The sequence below is a fragment of the Talpa occidentalis genome, unplaced genomic scaffold, assembly GCF_014898055.3.
Source record: "Talpa occidentalis isolate TD23 unplaced genomic scaffold, MPIMG_talOcc4v2.1 talOcc4.9, whole genome shotgun sequence".
In the NCBI taxonomy this organism is placed as follows: Eukaryota; Metazoa; Chordata; class Mammalia; order Eulipotyphla; family Talpidae; genus Talpa; species Talpa occidentalis.
Window position 1 is genome coordinate 56,568,448 of NW_023605305.1, and position 21,329 is coordinate 56,589,776.

Consider the following 21,329-nt stretch of genomic DNA (forward strand, 5'->3'; position numbering starts at 1 on the left):
GGCTCAGGCAGTTGAGCGCAGTGCTGTGAAGCTGTCCACAGCCTCTGCAGTGTGGGTTCGATCTTGGCCAGTAGGTGAGATACCCACAGGGCATGGCAGACCTCTCCTGTCTCACCTGCTGCTCCCCTCAGCAGTGTATTTCAGTCAATCTGCCTGTTCTGTTCCCTGCTCTGTCTCTGGTGAATCCTCTCACCCTCCCATGCATCTAGCCTGTACCCAGACTCTTGTATAAATAAAATAAATCTTTAAAAAAAAAACTCTATAAAAATACAAAAAAAAAAAAAAAAAGCTCCACTAATACTGGGTCTCCTTTTCCTTTTAGAGCTCTTTCTTCTTCTTTTTCTCTCTCCCTTCCCCCAGACAATATTTTGTTTTTTTTTGTCCTCACAATCCTTCCCATGCTTTGCAGAACTTCTGCCAGACTCTTAGATTCCCAGTGTATTGCTAGAGACCCTCCCAGATGTATAAATCAGTGACCCTCAAATTTTAAGGTGCATTAGAATCATCTAGAGAGCTTATGAAGGCACTTTGCTGTACACTATGCCAGGGTTTCTGATTCAATCAGTTTGAAAGTTTGCATTTCTAACTAGTGCCCAGGTGGTGTTAATGATGCTGGTTAGGGACCACATTTTCAGAAACACTGATGTAGATGTTTCTTGGTCTCAGTAAAGAGTAAAAGGACATTAGCAACCAGCAAGAGAGTGGCTCTCAAATATGGGGAGCTTTAAAAATATGATTTCTTTTCCCCACCTCTAGAGAGTCTATTTCAGTATATGTGGGATGAGGCCTTGGGATTAGTAGGGCTTTTTTTTTTTTTCTTTTTACAGAAATCTGTGAGTTCTGATGCACAGACTAGTTGGGAAGGAAGCCAAAATTTAAATGATAGAAAAAAGTCTGCATGGGCCTCCCCGGTGGCTCAGCGGTTGAGTGCTGGGTTGCGAAGCTGCCCGCGGCCTCTGTGGCGCCGGTTCGATCCCCTGCTGCTCCCCGGCCACCGGAGGAGGGTCCCGCATGGCGCGCAGACCTCTCCTGCCGCCCGCTGCTCCCCTCAGCAGTGTACTTCGGTCCTTCTGCCTGCTCTGCTCCCCGCTCTGGCTCTGGTGAATTCTCTCACCCTCCCGCGCTTCTGACTGTACCCAGTGCATGTATAAACAAAACAAACAAACAAACAAATAAATAAATAAAACATGCCTCTATTAAAAAAAAAAAGTCTGCAAAGGTATTACTAAGGAAGGGTCTCCCTACTGGTGTGACAACAGTTATCTTCTGTAGGGTAAGGAAAAAGTATCAGGCTTTTCTGCCCTCCCGCCATTAGGATGGATGATGGAACCCCGTGGTCCTGAATGCATGCCTGATGGCGGGCACCTGGAATAGGGTGTGGGTATATGTAGATGGGACTCACCTGGGCTGAGACTGGGCTTTTAGGGGTGGCATTGCGGGGATGCCAGTAGAAGCCAAAAGAAGAGGAGCAGAGAAGCCGAGAAAGAAGCAGAAGAAGCAGGAACAGGAGAAGCATAGAGAAGCCGAGAGAACACCAGAAAACGCTGGAGAGCCCAGAAAGAGTAAATACTTATTGGGGGCTGGGAGGCCTGCCAGCCTCCCAGCCCCCCAGCACCCTTGCCTGCTGTATACCCACTAAATCCCAATAAAAGCCTGCAAAAGCCACTGAGGGCTCCAGGACTCTTTCCTCCTTTACCTGGTCTGCTGGATCATAGAAAACCTGCTCAGTGGCCTGTTTCTGCTCTTACATCTTCCTAGATTTTTACATCCAAATCCCCTTAGAGGGTTGATGATTTCGGGGTAACTTAGATTCTAGGCAACTAGAGCTTACAGCCATGGGGGCTGAGGGTCAGGGTTCACATCTACCTCTCATTTACTGGCTGGGTCATCTGAGGCATGGCACTTTTATACACTCGGTGGCATGAAATGTTCATGTGTGACAAGGGAAAGGAAATTACCATCCAATGATTACTTTTCTCTGCTTGGCATTGTGTTTGGTAATTTCATTGGGAATATTGCCTTATTTTTTTTTTAAATAATAAATTTTATTTTTCTATTCCCCATACAATTGCAACCCCCCCATTCTGACCCCAATTCCTCCCCTCTCGCCCCCCCACCCCCCAAAAATGTCTCTGGTTCATAGTTTTTTGTTGATTTTGATTTTCACCTTCTTATAGTTATTCATTTTCCTGGTCCCTTATTTAAGTTTTCTAGATTCCTAATATTGCCTTATTTTAAGGAAACTGAAGTGAGAAGTTAAGAAACAATGCTGGAGCATACGAGGTTTGTAATTGGTGTGGTCAGGATTCAAAATTAAATCTTTTCAAATCCAAAGTGCATGTTTTTCCCACTATTCCATCTGTTGATAACACCTGCACTAATACAGAGGGCTGTTTTTCAGGAAAATTAAGAGATTAAATTCTAAACTCCTTACCCTGGCTTTCAAGTCATCTGTTCTTTTACCTCAACATACTTTCCCCATCTTCTCTCTCAGAATTTCTCTCTGCCTGACAGTTCATCTCAAACACTGACTGACTGTTTGTTTATGTTCATGGATCTTGTACTTCTCCTCAGTTGTATTTTAATGCGGCAATTAAAATAGGCACTGTATAAATGGTGTTCAATGTAGAACGCCTTAGCTTAAATGAAAACTTTATATGGCCAGGAAACAACTTACTTACTACTGGGTTCCTAGAGCCCGCATGGTCTTTCACAGGCCAAGCAGCCAATAAATATTTATTGACTAGAAGAATGAATGAATTAGGGAGGGGAAGAATTAACTCACACTTTTCCAGGGCTAAATTTATTTACTTCATTTTCCTTGGATCTGTAATTCCTTTTCTGACATAACTCGGGTTATTCTGCTGAGAGGAATGCTCTTCCACACAAATCCACATATCTAAATATCACCTACCTTTTTATGATACTGTGATTTATAATGAGAAAAATGTATTTGCTTTTTGTCCCATTCCTGGCATAGAGCTCCTAAAACCCTTTGACTATTCTAAGTGATGAATCTTATTATTGTGAGTTTTAGAAAGTCCCTAGTTAACCTCAAGATGGAATATGGTTGTCAGGGGAACCAACACTATGATAAGAGGATTAAAATTTTGAATCCTTCTCCCCACCTTACCCCAGTGCTCTGGGAGCAGAGAGGGCTGGGTATTGAATTCACTCATCAGTGGCAAATGATTTAATCAGTCATGCCTTTGGAACAAACTCTTTATAAAAACCCAAAAGGACTAGTTTTGGAGAGCTTCCACATTGTGAACATTTGGGGAGACGGGCATGCTCAGGTAGCACAGAAGCTCTGTATTCCTTCCCACAAACTTTGCCTTATGTATATTTTCCATCTGGCTCTTTCATATTCTGCAATTTTATATATCTTACCACATTGTAAAACAGCAATCTAGTAAGTAAAATGTTTCTCCACTCTAGAAAACCAATCAAATTCAAGGAAGTCCTTGGAACCTCTGACCTACAGGAGGCAGTCAGAAGCATAGGTGACAGAGTGAACTTAAGATTGGAATCCGGGAGGGGGTTGTCTTACAAGACTGAACCCTTAACCTGTGGGATCAGACTCAATCTCCAAGTAGATTGTGTCAGAATTGAATAGAACTGAATTGTAGGACACAAAACTGGTATCATCAAGAATTGGTGTGGGAGAAAAAAAAATCCCATATGTTAGAATTGGTGTCAGAATTGTATATCCAAAGGTCAAATACCATCTTCTCCTGTTGGCTATTATTATCCTGTTGGCTAAAATTGATCCCTTCTCTTATCTCCCATGGGGTTGTATTTATACCTTTAGGGTTATTTCTTCATCTTACAACTCATAGAGTTGCATATTATCCCCACCACTAATTTTTATCCATTGATGGTAGAATCCAACCTTGACCTCTTCCATATATTCTCTGCAAGAACCACCAACTTGTCTCCAGAATAGTAGGAACTTTGTAAATGTTGGTGGACTGTTGATTGAATGAACCATTGGTGTGAAATGAGTTGAGCTGTCAAATACCACATGAATGTTCATCTGCTTTATATGTTCATATGCTAATACAGCATCACTCATGTTGCTGGGTCCTTGCATGTTTTGCTCAGCTGGATCCTTATCTCCCTTTACATGTGTGGGGTGTGTGTGTGTGTGTGTGTGTGTGTAATGTTAACTTACAACACTGCTAATGCTTTAAGGGTATAGAGTCACCCCTCTTCATATGTATGTTATCATACCACACCCATCACCAAAGTACCAACAATCCTCCACCAATGTCCATTTGACTCCCTCCTTCCTCTTATTCCCTTTCGCTTTAAGTGGCAACTCCTTCACATATTCTAGGACTCCACTGAAGCATTTTCTTCTCAGAGAAGACTTCATTCCTCAGTATTGTCCTTTTCTGGGCCATTTCTAAGATTACTATGCTTGCCTTCAACTTGCTTGTGAAAAGTTTAAGCAAAGATTGAATGTTGTGTATTTTTGTAACCTTGGAATAGGAAAAACATTGGCTATGATATAAGTATTCAAGATGTATTCATGGCATTCATTCTATAATTTAAATAATTTCAACTATCTTCCTGAGTTCTAATGAAGGCGTCTATGGAAGGAGACATTGAACCTGGACCTTAAATGCGAAAATCTCTCCTTTCTTAATAGCATGGCTTCTCACAGCACCTAGTTCTCCCAAAGACTTCTTGAAAATTATACAAATTATATACATTCTTTTTGTCCAAGGTGATAATTTTGAAATTACAGCTTTTATGTAGAGCTTATAATTCAGATAAGCTTCTGTCTATGTAAGCTCTGGAAAAGCAGGGACCAATTTCATTTGGTATCTTACTTATTCTCCAAACCTGGTACAAAGAAAAGGCTCAGTACACTTAAAATGAGTGAATACCTTCTGAAAGTGGCATGATTGCTTTAGGATATGAAAGTGCCAATTAGAAAACTGTGATGAATGCTAGAAGAACATGGCCTTGGTTGCCCAGCTCCCATTGGTCCCCAACTTATGGAAGAATTATAAAAAGTTATATGCTGGGTTGATGGAGATGGTGATATTAATAGGGAGGGTTAAATGACCACAGTAGTTCATACTTTCCAGTCCTGAGTTAGCACAGTGGAGTGAGAACTGGACTGTGAACAAGCACACAGGAATTCCAATTCCAAACCATAATGCACTGCCTAGCCCTGGGCAAATGAACCTCTCAGTTTCTTCCTCACTTGGGGAGAGCTGGCAGCATTTACTGCTAATTTACCACATGCCAGATCCTATGTGAGGGGTTTTACATACATTTCCTCACTTAATCTAAGGACTTTTGCCTAGGTTTTTTCCAGCTCTAAATGCTCAAGACTATGATTTTCTGCTCTCATTTAAATTATATGCCAAGATACATAAAGCAATGAAAGACATTTCAGATATATAGTTGAAAAGTTTAAATGGTCATTAATCGTTTCCCAAAGGTCACACATATGATGATTAAATTATTCTTAGAAGGATGCTAATGCAGAGATGTTACATGATTTCCTGATAGCCACCAGTAATATTCATTGTTAGAGACTCATGTGAATGATGAGGATACCTACTTGTTCCCAGCTCTGTTACCTGGTTTTCAAATTACTGAATTGTGGGTCTTCTTACTCACAATGTGTGATTTCTCCATCAGTCTGTTTGAAGCCAGCAAATGCTTTATGAATGCTTATCTGAATTAGCAACACTAAATGAAAGTCATATTTTCAAAATTAAGTCCTGAGACAAAGGAAATATAGGTTTGAATTTGAAGCCAAGAAATACAGGCCCAATCAAAAAATCCCTTAATTGAACATTTCATGGAAGTGCAAGGAAATCACCACAACAGGAACTTTGAGATTTTCACCCTTGGGGTGGTAAAGCTCAGGCAGACAATGAACTGCTTTATTGACAAAAAGAGTCAAAAGAGAAAGGAAATCTCAACTTGTGAGAGGTATAGTTCTATGTGGGAGTTCTTTTTATATAATAAACTACAATATCCAGATGCTTTTTGAAAACCATTCCAAGGACATAATTATTGCTGATATGTTACATTCAAGGTAGGGAGTACGCTCTAGAACCCACATCAAATATCCCAGAAAGCCTCTGAGTTCATAAATCTTATAGTTTCAGTTGTTAAGAAAATATGGTGAGGCAGAGGGGATGCTCTTAGCATGGTGGATTCATTCCTGGAGGATATTCTTGTCCTTTTATTTTTTCTTTTTCTTTTACTTGTTTGAGGATATTGATAATCTAGGAATAGAAAGGAATGCATTAAACAGACCCTCAGTTTTCCAATCTGCCCCTGTCTGACTGTCCCATTTGTGTCTGAAACCCATCTTTCAGTTCTCAGCCTTCACTAGCCTAGGCAACCTCAACTCCCTTTGATGAAGTGCTAGTGGTAGATGTGCCCTGCTTTGAGCTTGTGTTGTTTGGTATTGATTTTGAGGAAGTATTTGAAATCAGTACTTTGAGATGATCAACTCTGAATCATATGGGCATGGATTTGAGAAAGATCATTAGATAGAATTATCTTACTGCTGGGCATCCATTTTGTTTGATGAGTGTGATCTGATTTGGACCAAAGGTGTCATAAACGGTCATGATTTGGGGAGGTGGTCCTCAGTGTGAGTGTAAGAATGGGCTCTGGGTCAGCTCTGCATATGGCAATTATGATCTTAGGGCACTTGGTTCCTGAAGGTTTATGTGGCTTAAAACCCTCAAGGCTATGGAAAACCAGATTTTCAAGAAAGCAGTCTATTAATCAGCAAGGTAAACACTGAATGTCCCCTAATACAACTAATAGGGGAAGAACCTCCAAGCAGTGCTAAAAAATCAGTAACTAAAGACATCCTCCCCCTCCCCTTTATTTCTTCCTTCTCCATGGAACTATGCAATGTAGTGGCCTTGAGCTTAGCTATGCTAACGAAGCCTGGAAATTTATCTTTATTAATCCCTTTATTAATACCAATTTCCACCTCTATCATCTTGGTCCAGGGCTTCACTCCTCATATTTTAGTACCTAAAAACACTTTTCTAACTCATGTCTCTGTGTTTGGGGTCTCTTAAAATCGATTGCAAAATATTTTTTCTAAATTATGTGTTTCAGAGTATTCAGATTTTTTTTTTTTTCCTGTAACTCAGAAGACTTCTCACTGAACGGAAAGATCATGTAAGGAAAGTCAGGAGACCAGGCTTCAAGTGTGCCTCAAGTGTGACAATTCACCGGAAAAGGGATGTTCTTGCACAACTCACTTTATCTCCCTGAGCTCTACTTCCTTGTCCACAGAGGGCACAACAGCACCTGAGTATCATTTTGGTGATTATAACTGAGATAATAGGTATGAAACCCCAATGTGTTATATTATTTTTGAATTCAGCAAGAGAAATGGACCTATCAGTAGACTAACTCACATTTATTGACCACCTGCTAATGTGGCAGATGCTGTTATGGATACAATATGTCATCTAATCCTCAGAACAGCCCTATTTTATAGCTTGGGAAATCAACAAAAGTGAGATTAGTAACAATTTCGAGCGGCAGAATTGGGTTGTGAAATCAGAAAGTATGGCCATAGAGATATTCTGTGAAGAAAAAAAAGAGGGGGAAAGGGAAGGAATCACTCCTGAAAATAAATTTCTAAATGGTTGTTTTTCTACCAACAATTATCTATTCAGAAATTCATATGTTTAATGAAGATTTATGGATATATAATATGTTTTAGGCATCCTCCTAATTCTTAGAAATTCAAGAAAAAGTAAATGTAATTCTCAAGGAACCTCAAGGGGCACATGGTGCAGATATGGGCAGAAATCCATGAACAATGTGATAAGGCTTATAAAGTGCCCTCAGGGGACTGAGGGGTGCTCAGTCAGGCTTAGTGGGGTCGGGGAAGGTATCCTGGTGAAAGTGATACTAGAGATGTGTTATAAAAGACAAGCAGGATTTAATTAAGCACTCATTGGCAAGTGGAGCCATTTTAGGAAGAGAGAACAGTAAGTCCGTAATCAGGATGGTGAATAGAATATACAGGGAACAAACAGACCACAACTGCTAGAATGTGATCCCCTGTGGCTGGCCAAAGACCTAATTTAACCCTTCACCACTGTATGCCTGGAACTTCTTATTAAGAATGGAGGTCCTAAAAGTAAGAAAAAGTTTCTGTTTTGGTCACTATTATCTCACCAGTGACTGGAGGTGCTCAATAAATGTTTGTTAAGTATATATATTCATGTGAATAGTATGTGCTATCAATTTATGAACTCTTGTTGGGTGAATTATTTAATAAATGAATAAACAGAGAGTACCACAGCAAAAGAGAATGGGTAAATCTCTAGCTTGTCTATGTACCTTGCATCAAACATTAACCCAGTCACCATCAATCAAATTAACTGGAGTAGGATAATAAGGAGCCTTGGGTGCCAAGCACCTACATTTAAACTTTATCTTAATGGTAATAGGAAAACACAGAAATACCTCGGGTTGAAGGAGAGTGACATGGTCAAACAGCATGTCAAAAAGATCACTCTGGTGGCAGTTTGGAGAACAGTTTAGCAAGAAGCAACCACAGATGGAGAGACTACATGGGTTATACAGAGTTCTCTCACAGGAGGCTCTAACATGATATAGAACAGAGAAAAGAAAAGTAAGCTTCTAGATCAAGGTTTACTCCCACTTTTAACCAATCAGCTTTTGGATAACATCAAATTGAGAGACCGATGATGTGGAATGTATCTCCCCCAAAAGGGTTCAGACTGGCTTTTTCCAAATGTCCAGAATAAGCCTTTTCCAATATGTGTACTTTGGCAGGTGGAACTAAGGTCAACTGGAACCTATAGGCCTCTGGAGAAATTGCTATCATTACTTAAAGAATCATATTACCTAGATTTAGAGATATCTCTGAAAACAACCCTTTTTTATTGAAAAAGTCTGTCTAAAGGCAGGGCAAACATCTAGAGGCAAGTTCTAGTCATATGAAGTCATGTAAAACCCTCTCCTCTCCTCTTTCCCTGATGCCCCAGGTCTCTGAGTACAGGAAATAGACCCCCATATTGCCCCTTTCACTTTAGAATTTACATATGTATATTATTACATTTGGTCTTTTTTCCCTATTTATCTGCCCAATGTTAATTTGTTTGTTCATACAGATTCAGAAGAACTCAGAGGGTATTCTTTAGTGAATGTTGACTGGAATATCAGATTTAGGATTTGATCATGGTTTGTCTCTAAGGTATGGTGTGGTTGTTAGAAAGTTGCTGCATTTTTGAAGGCCCAGGCTTTTCCCTCTATAAAACAAAGAGGTTGACTCAATGATCTAAGAGGTTTCCTCCAGCCCTTCCATTCCAGGATCACTGGGTCCACATCCTTCTGAGTCCTGTAATGATCTTTTAAAATACTCAAGAGAGTTATCTGCATAAAATGTAGATCAGACTCAAAGTGAAATGATTTGGAAGAGAAAGTTCAACTTCAGCCCCTTCGTTTTACAGATGAGGAGACCAACATTCAGCAATGTAACTGAAATGAACAAGGATTTATATTTAGTGTGGGACAGAGAAGAAAATTATCTTACTTGCATTCATTAAAATGAAATTATTTATAATTTATCAAAAAACAGGCAACTTGGGCTTGGACTTGTAGATACTCTCAATCTCAAGTTTCAATCTCTGAATTCATTAATAGTTCCAAAATTATTTTAATAGAATTTATGGCCATTACTGATAAACATCCAACCTCCCAAGTAGTAAATATGAATGTAAACAATATCCTCATGGCATTCTTCCATTTGTTGGACTCCTAGTAAATATTAAATGTTAAGAATACAAAGATTAACAAGAGCCATAGTAATTTCTAACATCTTCCCTATTCTAAACACTATGGTATGCCATACTATTTTCAAATTTCATTGTGTATCCTTAGTTGGAGGGTAAACTTTCATGCAATATCTATTTATCTGTCTGTCTATCTGTCTATCTTAAATGCTATTCAATATTTTTGATTTGAGGCCTCCCTGGTGGTACAGTAGGTTGAGCGCTGTGCTATGACGCTGTCTGCAGCCTCTGCAGCACCGGTTCGATTCCCAGCTGGCCAGGGAGAATCCCACATGGTGAGGCAGACCTCTCCTGTCTCACTCGCTGCTCCCCTCAGCAGTGCCCTTAGTCCATCTGCCTGTTCTGCTCCCTGCTCTGTCTCTGGTGAATTCTCTCACTCTCCCATTAGTCTGGCCTATACCCCAGCTCTTGTATAAATAAAAATAAATCTTTAAAAAAATTTTTTTTTTTGATTTGTCCATGCTTACTTGTTGGATGTCCCATGAAGGTTTGTTAGTATGGTGAAGTTGTTTCTCACACTTCGCAAACTGGCGAGGACCTATAAGGAAAATATTTCAAATAATTAGGAACAAAAGAAGACAAATAGGTATAGTTAGAGGCCACACTCCATCCAGGAACAGAGTGAGAGCAAGACAGGGCTGGTATGATACATACCTGGGCAAAAGGTGTTACAATCAAGTCATCGCCGTGTCTGGTAAAAAGAAAAAAAAAAAAAAAAACAGAAACATTTAAAAATTCATTTGAATTACAGCTGACATATGATAAGGTGTAATATTAAACTTTACTAGTGTTAGCAACACAAGTGTTATACAAGTCAACCTGGACAATCGGTAGAAGTGACAGGCATAAATGAGGATCTCAGGAGTTTGAAATGGAGGACAATAACCACCAGGTTCATGGCTCCTGAATTTACAATAAGGATAGTTAAAAACACTTGCAACTAAGCACTTATCCTGAGGGTATAGTCGCATTCAATAGCAGGCCCAGAGTGCTGTAATATAAAGCGACTTGTGGATTTTGGTTTCCAAGCCAGGAAATGCAAAGGGAGGGCACAAGGCACACAGAGAGCTGGAAAAAATGGCATAACAGTCTGGATAAAGGTTAACTTTGGATTTCCTGGCTTTTGTTGATTTGAACCACAGCCTTAATGCTATTTAAACACAAATTTCTGTCTGGGAATCCCATTACTTTTTGTTTTCAGTATAACTTTTTTTCTTAAAGTATCAAGGAAAAGTTGAGTGAACCCTTTATTACCATATCATTGTTGCACATTTCATTCCAAAGACCTGACTAAGCTGGACTAGAGTTATGTAAATTTGTACTTAGGAGAGGTTAGAAGTGTGTTTTCAGAAATGAAACCTTGCTTCAGCACATGCTTCAATGAATCTACTCGAGCCCACATTTAGCAAACTCTCCAATAAAATCATCAGAAGACATGCTGGCTTGAGCTGCAAACACAAAATCAGATCAATCTGCTATCAGGTTGTGAATCATAGCAGCAGCACAGAAGTTAGTTGACAATGAGTTTCCTTCACTATGTGATTTATCTTCTCTGTCCTCAGGATCACCACCCAAATATGACTTTCCACTGGTTAATTAACCACATGACCATTATTAAGCCCCTGCCCAATACTAGGCCTGGGGATCCACAGGTGACTGATATATATGTCTAGATGGGTCTCTCCTCTAGCACAGGCATTGACAATATTTTCTTTTCTACCTTTGTCTTTGGCTAGAAGTCCCCTTTCAATTCATTCTAGCAAACTTCTTGCACATCTACTTTGTATAATTAAGAATATGATACTGATAAAAGTAAGCATTCTTTTGTGATTGCTATGTGTCAGGCCCTGTGCTAAGCAGAAATGAGGCAGGTTTTCTTAACATTCTCATTTTATAGATGCAATCAAGGGTCAGAGTAGGCAGCAACTACTTAACTAGTACAAAGCTACTAAGTAGGAAAACAGATACCGTACCATTTGATTGAAGAAAACTATGTTTTTAACCATTATATTTTATGATGATAAATTAACTTATAGAGAGTTCATGACCCCCTCAAAATAAAATATATTAAGGGGGACAAATAATATTCAGAGCACAATGTAGATGTTATATATGTGAAATGAAAGATTCAAACAATGACTGCTTACCAGGGGACAAAAGAGAGGTGATAATTAAAAGATTAGAAGAAGCAGGAAAGGTTGGATTGAGTGGGTAGCATTTGAGATGAACTTTGAAGGGCAGTTTTTCAAAGGTATGGACAGTAGATGTTACCAATTTAGAGAAACAGCCAAGAACAAAAACATGGAAATGGGTAAGTACTCAACACATTTTCTACATGTTTGGTGGCTGAGCATATTAATTACATTTGTGGAGAATAAGACCAAGGTGTGGATTGTAAGGAGGTGCTTGACTCAGTAAGAAGAAATGAGGCAGTGAAGATTTTTAGTGAGATGGACAAATAGAAAAGTGCTTTAGAAAGTAAAGTGCCGTGGACACCAGACCAGCATAGGGATTAGAGAGAGGACAGAACTGGGAAGATTAATTAGGGGAATAATGTAATCATTTAAATGAGAAGAAATAGATGAGACAGAGGAAGAAACTGGAAAAGACTAGAAGAGGCTGTAGACACCTTTCTTAGATAGAATTCAGCATTTAATTGGAGAAAGGGTCATGGAGAAATAAGTTCTGTTCCCCACTCTGTCTCTGGTGAGTCCTCTCACCCCCCCCCCCACTTCTAGCCTGTATCCAAGTTCTTGTATGCATAAATAAATAAATCTTTTAAAAAAATGGGTGACTGGTAATATAATGAAGCCATTAGTAAAAACAACAAAGTGATGAGGAGTAGGGGAGGTGATTGTTCCTTTCCACATGTTGGATTTTATGATACTCATTGATATCCTTATAGAGAGGCCAAGTGGGAGGACCGACACATGAGAATTGCAGCTAGATTTAGGAGATTTGCCTGTGAGAATGGAGATAGTTAAAGCAATGGCAGGGGCTGACATCATCATGAGATGAGAGTATATGGCTAGAGAGAGAACCAAAGGAAGAACCTCAGAGTTTTGAGAGGAGCCGAAAAGAAACAAAACAGATAAGAGGGGAGCAGTGGTGATAAAAGCAGAGCGGTGAATTGTTTTAAGACGTGCTGCTTCCCTAGCTATTTTCTTGATATAACAAGATATGTGAAATATCTTGCTGTTTGTTCAGAATTCCGCTGTGAAGTTTATATTGTTCGTAGCACATAAGGGTCACTAGGGGATAAAGCAGTGGAGTTGGACTTAAGTAGATCTTCTTTGGCCCCTGGGTTTCTGGAGCCCGAACACCCAGAAAAAGTTCAATAAACAAATCTTCTACATATGTAGCACCTATGTACTACATATGTATTGTTGCATGCATTGGGGAGCAAAACTTCACAAACTAGCAATTAAAAGGATATTAATAAACATAAATAGGGCACATATCAACATCACTTTATCATTATAGAACTCTGGAAGTTTAGAACAGAATGTCCAGAAACAAAAGATGGTCTTGCATTTCCCCAGCACAAACTTCTTTGAAGGATTTGAGTTGCAAAATCTAATGCTGTAAGTCATATAATAGCTGCCAGAGAATGATCAGATAATTTATAGGTAATTCATAGTAAGTATGGGAAAAGAAACTAAACAAACAAAAAACCCTCCTACTTAACTACACAGATTGTTTATGGAATTATTATGAATGTTCAAAATCATATACATAATTAGGAAGAAAATGGCATAGAAGTAACAAAAACTTTTGATTGTAAAACTGATGTACTTGTTTTCCAAGCCACTAGAGAGAGCAATGCTTCTCACGAACAGGGCTGGATTATTCAGAATTGTTGTAAGAGCATCATCTAGTGACAAAACTAGTACATTACAATTTTAGAGAATAACCAGAATGAGAACGCTTGAGAGTCTTAGAACTGAGTGAAGGTCTACTCTCAATATTGAAATGGTTTTCTAGAACACAAAAGTGCTACTTCTCATTGCCATCCTCTAGATTTTATCAATCTCTTGCCCTCCCTACACCTGGAATTTTACTTGTATTCTTTTTTTTTTTTAACCAGGAATTTGTATTATTCTTATAACACTGATTTTAGTATATTTTATAGAGGGACATGTACTATTGTGGTTAAGAGCACAGAATTAGAATTTGGAGCCAGACAGCATCATTTTGCTTCCCAGATGCACTATTTCCAGCTATGAGACATTAGGCCTCTCTATGCCTCAATATCTTTACATGTAAATTATGTTGTGAGAATTAATTGCTATATATGCACAACTCATACAATAGTGCTTGGCACAGAAAAGCACTTTAGTTATGGTTTTCTTACTAGTACAAGGTATCATTACTAATTAAAGAATTGTATTCCCAGCTGGTGAGAGTTTCTTTAGGAGTGTGTTTTCCCCCACTGTAATCAAGAGAATTATTATTTATATTCTACTTTACGGTTTACAAAGCATTTTCATACATGTACATTATTTCATGTGATAAGAGGATGTTTGAGACAGAGAATGGTGCAACCACCTACCTTTTTGGTCAAGTCTGAAACTTCCATCTCCACCTCACAATCAACCACTAACTTGCAAATATTTATTAATTGTATATTTGATTTGCTCTAACATAAAGCCCCTCCCTTTAGTATGTGGATTACCAAGGCAGCCTCCCATTTGGCTCTCAGATACAGACTTATCCACCATCCAAATGAATCTTTTTTTTAAAGATTTATGTATTCATGCATACAAGAACCAGAGTACAGGCCGAGATGTGGGAGGGTGAGAGGAAGATTCACCAGAGACAGAGTGGGGAACAGAACAGGCAGACTGACTGAAATACACTGCTGAGGGTAGCAGTGGGCATGGCAGGAGAGGTCTGCCCACAGTGTGGGACCCTCGCCAGTGGCTGAGGATCAAACCAGCGCTACAGAGGCTGTGGGCAGCTTCGCAGCCCGGCGCTCAATCGCTGTGCCACCAGGGGAGGCCCTTACAAGTTGTTTTTTTTTTTTTTTTTTCATCTAAACTCCCTAGATTTAAGACTTGGCTATTTATTGGGTAAGTTACTTAATCTTTGCTCTAGCACCCTAATCCTGAGACAAGAAAACTGTAGTACCAAACACATTGGGGTTATGGGGATTAAATGAGTCAATATATTTAAAAGACTTTAAATAACACATAGCACATCATAAATGCTCAATAAATGTGCTCTGTACAGATAATTTAGACACTATAAAAAAGAGTCAATGTATTAAAGCCATGCTGCTAATAAATATGGTGTTGGTAAGGCTAACTAAAGTCTGAGACTTCAAATTGTACTTTTTTGGGGGGTAGTCCATCAATATACAGTGGGGGAGTTATTAAACTTTTCCTCTTGGTTCTTATGTCTCATTTCCCTTGACTTCTCTCTGAAGACCACTTAGTCCTCTCACAAATAATGGCCTGAAAAATCTCTATCTATAAAGGAACCATGGATCCTCTTTCCCCGCAACTCTGCAGTTTGACAATCAAAACTCAACACTTTCCAAAGTCATTCCTGCCATGATTTTAGGCAACGTAACTAACCTCCCCAGTTTCTAGTACTTTATGTTCCCATGGGGAAATCTGTACTTCTCTGGACTAAGGCATTACGTTAGAGAGGACCGCAACACAGGAACTGAACAGGAAACAAAAAAATATTGCCACATCTAGGAAAACATCTGAAATTTCCTTTTGGGACCCAATGGTGATCTTGTTTTACTTTACTAGAAAGTCTGGTTTCAAGCTCTCCTTTGAGGCTAAAACTTAAAGGTGATTTTAACTTTCTGTTCACATTTTTACTCTTAATATCATTTCATGCTTCCTCCCTGACTACATTTCCTCCTATTTTTCTATAAGAATTCAGGTGAGAGATTGAAAAAGAAAAAGTGTTGTCTTTTACTACTAGAAGTTAATGCGGCTAACTTTCTCTAACGTAAGTGTAACCCCTCAACTAGGGACCTGTCGGCCCAGACCTCACAAAACCCTGTCCAATCTGTTCTCTAGCTGCCCTTATTTGAAGATATTAATATTGTTAATTGACATATAAACTGTTCTGCTGGACATGTGGGCTCATAGGCAGAAAACATCCTGTAGCCCCCACCTGAAGGCCTTCACATCAAGACTCCAGACTATCTCTGCCCCTCTTTTCCTTTGTTCTATGGAAAGAAGGTAAGAAAAGCAGTGAGAGGCTCAGGGACTGCTGTTCCGCTACTTCAGTTCACCCTGAAGAGTAATAATTCAGGAAACAGCTTTGAGAGCATTACTTCAATTTAGGTCAAGATGCCCGTGTGAAACTGGATTTTCTAAAATGGTCCTGATAAAATGAAATACCAGAAGAATCTGGATATTATTCAAGCCCCATTTCTTGTTGTGTTGAGAAATACAAATTTCCAAGCTGACAAATATATAAAAGTTTTACTGCAATACTGAAATATTTGCAAAACAAAATGTTGTGTTATTATTCATTCAAAAAGTTTAATATATCCTGTTATTAGTATCTTTTTGATAGGGTGTTGTTATGTTGCCAAACTGTTTTCTTGGGAAAGACTGTTCTTTTTATGAAAGTGCGCCCTTTCTGCATTTTTTTAATTTTAAAAAGTTTTTTTTAAAGAAACAAAATAATACTAGGTAACTTACATTTACAATCTTTACTTGTCTAAATTTAAAGCTGGCAACACTAAGTAGGTTATAAAGTTAGGGGGAAATTTATACTGGTTGGTAACATTGAAAAGAGAGCAGGGAGTCTGGGATGCAATCATTCCAAACCAGATCTCTCTACCATTAGGTATAGAGTAAGTTGGACTGTTAACTTTAAGGCCTCTCCAGGTTCAAAATTTCTAGAACTTTTTGATTTTGAGTAAGGAATCACCAGAGTTTAATCTGAAATTTGGCTAGAGCCTACTGGGAAGCTTCTGAGTGACCCGGGGACCCATCATGCTTTTTGACATAAATTTGGAGAACAGTTAGCCGTCTTCTAATGCCTAGTCGTTTACTTGTGAAATGCTCTGTGAGTTAAGTTCTAATTGCAGTCAGCTCACCACATTACCTTTTCTCCTTCCCTGGGAAGTCCAGAAAGGTGTTTCTCTTAGGTCAAAGAGAAAATCCTCACACATTCATTGTCAAAGTCCTCCATCCAAGCCTTAGTCAGAAACTCCTGCTTCTATATGACCGACAGCTAAGTGGCCACCTCTCCTTCAGTCTCAGGTACCTCTATTCTGCATTCACTTGTTTTCTATATGGTCAAAGAGATTCTACTTTGCAGTTTGAAGAACATAGATGACAAGAATACAAAAGTTTAGCCTAAGCTGCATCACATGATATAGCACGATATCTAGTCATGGGCTACGGGCAGCTTCTCAATCTCTCTGTCTCGGTTTCATCATCTATAGAGTAGAGATAAAAATGGTACCGACCTGATAGGATTGCTATGAATATTAAAAGAGATCATGAATGTAAATATACCAGCCCCATGGTAAAGGCTCATGAAATGCTTACTTCCACTCCCTAGTAAAGTTATGTGTGCATTCCTCTTAACTTTCGTATTTAATTGTAACCTCTCTGAGAGTATGCAACCTTTTGAAAATATCTACTTTTAACTGGTCTGTGATTTCCCATTGTTTTCTTTATCTCTTATCTCTGGAGGCTGGCACCTTGCATGCCACATGGAGGTTCAGCAAAAATTTGTTGAGTGAATAAATTAATTTTGGCCAATCCAGTGATTGACATATTTTAAGGTAGAGGTGCTTCTATTAAAATCTTCTGGCAGAAATCCCCTGGGGAATATTTTCTTGCTGGTGGATTTAAAATTTCCCTTTCACAAGAGAGTGACCCTCTTTAGCTTCTTTTCCAATAATGGGAGAGAGACCAGTGGAATTTTCCAGGCAAGCCTCTTTAGGGAGCTACTGGTATTTTTATAACATATGATGTTAAAAACAATTGTATGTGTGCCCAGAAACCTTTTAAGGAATGGATTCCAACATCCAATTTTATTTGGTTTCAGAAATTTAATAAACAAGTAACACAACCCAGTCATTGTTCTTTAAATAAAAATTAGAGATCTATAATTAATAGCAGCAAAACAGAAACATCAGCTGTGCTCAATAGGCAGGAGAGTGTGCCATGTCACACCAAGGAGCTAGGCAACAAGTGGGCATTGTGTTAAGGTTCCAGAAAAGGGACATGGACATGTGGCTGGATGACAGCTTATTAAATGTTACCAAGCAAAGTCTACTGAGAAAGGATGCATGTAGCCGATCACCATTTTTTCTTCACTGTAGCTTCATGAAAAACCTACAAGCTGTGGAAGATTCAAGTGTGGTTTGCAAAGAGTGTCAAAGTTTTTATCCCATAACAATTCAGGAGTTCAGGAAATGAGGTCTAATGAAAATTTCCAAAAAAGTATCAACAACAGATGTTAGCAGAACCCTGTGCCTGAGGTTTTTAAAACTCTCAGAGATCCAAGCTACATGGTCTTCTTACTACAGAGCATCAGTCTCCTTGCGGTTAACCATCATTGTCATCTTTGCTCATGTTCATTTCTTCCTCCTGCCTTCCCCTGACTTCAGGGGGGAAAGTTGTCACTGCTGCTGTTACAGGGTTAAAGACCGGGTAAGGTTGAAGCTGGAAGTCAGACAGAGGTATACTTACTGTTCGCTTGGAAGTGAAGAATTTCTTGACATTGCCTTTGGTGACAAGTCATAGTCGCTATCTGATCTGTAGAGAAAGGACTCTCGGCGCTGACTGTGCCCAGGAAAGGTGGCATGAAGCACCAGCCCAGAGGAAGAGCCTGCCTGGGGGTCCAGCGGGCTCCGACCTGGGGAAGGGCCATTTTCTACATCAAAGCTAAAAGACAAAAAGAAAACTCTGGTCACTTGAGAGGCAGAAAAGAAAGCACCCAACATATAGTGAGAATAGTGGGAACATTACACAAAACTTCACATGTTATTGAAGTTTTCATCCGAATTGTGACCATTCTATTCTGTACCAAGGAAATAGTCCCACAGAAGTCCAGGCATTTGCCCAAGTTCATCATTAGCAAATAGGGAACCTAGGACTTGAACCTGGGAACAAAGCCCCCTGGCATGAGCACTTTGATTAATTTAGAGTAAGAACCAACCATAATATAATTTGGTGATAATAAGCAACTCCGGAGAGAACATCTAGCATCGCTCTAGGTGTCAGACACTGAGCTATCACTTGAATGAATTCCTAGCTGGAAGACTTCTTCCTGCCATAAATAAATATCACAGTCTCATTAAAGATACAATATGCATATTTCTGAATGTTTTGGGAACAAAGTCCTTTCCTGAAAACATTCACTGGCTAATTAGATGGGAGACTCAGCCTGAGATTTAATATTCATATGCAAGTTTAACTACAGAAAATGACTTAGTTAATCTGATAATGCCAAATTACCCTTCAGGGATGCAGAACTCCATCTCTGGAAGAGGATATTCCCAGTGGCTCCAGCAGAGGAATACCATCAAGATTTCTGTCAGTCTATCACATACCCCCAGAAGGAACCCAGAATTATTTGAATAAGCTTTGATCAATGAACACAGGTGGGAGAGTAGACACTGTCTTCTTTTCTCTCTCTCCACCCTGGTATGACCTTAGGCACTGTGTCCTTCTCGCCACCTCTGTCATCCCATGTACATTTTCACTGCACAAACTTCCTTACCCTCAGGTTGACAGTAACCCTCCTGTCCATCGGGTCTCTAAACCACTCACTGTTCCCAGCAAAAGTGTTACAGAGAGGTGCTGCAGAAGGTTAGAGGCTGGGATGTAACAGTAGGCTTCCTCTAAACTCACCCATCACCCATCTGCCATAATTTATCTCTACATTTGTGGTTTTTTCTTTCGATTAGTTGTTACAACCTGTTCTCTTGGAGTGCATTTTGCTTATCTTTCTTTAGTTTTACAAATTGCTTTCCTAATGATTATTACATTTACATCTCATAATAACCGTGTAAAGGACATACATAGCATATCCCACTCTACAACTAGGAAGATGATGCTGGGGGAGGTGCAGATATCTTGCTTAAAGTCATAGGTCAGCAGCTAGCAGAGTGAGAATTGCAAGACTCAAGTCTTCCTAATCATTTCTCTACAACCACAGACTTCCCTAATTGCCAAGTTCCAGAGTGGCTCACAGAGTAACTACACGCAATTTCCCCCAGTCTCTGGATTTATATAAAAGTTGTGGTTGGTACATAAAGGGTTGGTCAGATCATGAGCAACTTTGGCTGTTACCTTGAATGAAACAGGGGAGGCAGCAAATTACCCTGAAACCACAGGTTTACTTGAAACAGGCAAAGAAGACAGGACAGAATGCAGAGTTATGATGGTTCCCCAGAGACCATTCTGAAAAGTTGCTTTTAGCCATCCCACAGATACCAGGTGTCTGATAAGAAGCATCAAGTGAGAATTTCTGGTTAAAAGCACAAGGAAGAGCCCTAACAATCCAAAAAGTATTTGGACTTTAAGGCACTGCAGATGGATTTTCACAGCAGGCTAATGGTCTGGGATGGGGCTGCCTTTCAAAGACTGCAGGTAAGCAGGCAGGTGGGCAATCACTCACACATACCAGTCTGTTTGCCAGCCTGCCTGGAGGTAGAACTATGTTGTAAGCCAAATATGTTGTGGCAAGTGAAAATATAATGAAAGCTGACTCGTGAGCTTTCCCTGGGTGAGATCTATACTAGTTCAGCAAAATAAAGAGCTCTTTTGTGGATAAGGGCTCCTTTGTGCACCCAGATCCTGTAGAACCTGTAGGTCCTAATGGTGGCTCTAATTCTTCTTAAGGATGAAGAGGTTATAGGTTCTTAAAAGGTGAAGATGAGACTACACAAAGCCTAAGAGTGGACATAAGCTTTGAAATTTCAAAAACACGGAAATATTTTGTAATAGTTGACATCCAGCCACTGCCTAGGTCCTCCAAAATCTGTTAAGCTTCATAGTGACCAGTAATTGAACAGCTTGTTGTCTGGAACAACAGGGAGACTCTAGCTTCAGCACTATGGCCTGTGTCCATTTAATAGGCCAGTGCCTATGTGGCAGCGGTTATTAAACGAATATCACTGCTGTGGGTATCTGTGCTAAAATCTTAAAATAGGTGCCAAGTGGTCGTGCCACCAAGCTCTTAGGACTCTGTCCATTGAGGGTTTCTACCAGGGTCACCCTGCCTTCTTTTATGCTAGAGGCATTCCTGTTGGGCAAAAAAGCAACTCTACAATCACCACGCTAAAGTGATGTTGCAAGGCATTCTGCCTCCAGTGTTAGTAGCCAGAAGTCTGGTCCTGCCAGGAGAACAGGGATAAGACCGACAGCAACTCTGTCTCCATTATGCTCTTCCATGGTTTTGTTCGCTTTCTTCTTTACCCTGCCTAAACTCACAGAAGAACTGCTGGAATTCAGAAGAAGCTAGGGAAGAATTCTCAGGGTGCAAAGTAGCAGACAAATG

General features: G+C 39.6%; 1 protein-coding gene across 8 annotated transcripts in view; it reads right to left on the bottom strand.

Moving 5' to 3' along the window:
• PDE4B (phosphodiesterase 4B) overlaps positions 1–21,329 on the bottom strand; it is a 582,343-nt gene that overhangs the window by 104,881 nt on the left and 456,133 nt on the right. For 7 of the 8 annotated variants that reach the window (XM_054691793.1, XM_054691792.1, XM_054691796.1 and 4 more), the window contains 3 exons: positions 18,515–18,709; positions 10,488–10,524; positions 10,301–10,371 (listed from right to left, as the gene is read on the bottom strand). In XM_054691793.1, coding sequence (XP_054547768.1) covers positions 10,301–10,371; positions 10,488–10,524; positions 18,515–18,709 — 303 coding nt within the window. Of the gene's footprint in view, positions 1–8,481; positions 8,539–10,300; positions 10,372–10,487; positions 10,525–18,514; positions 18,710–21,329 lie in introns of those variants that run through there. The other variant, XM_037498120.2, reaches the window with a different exon arrangement.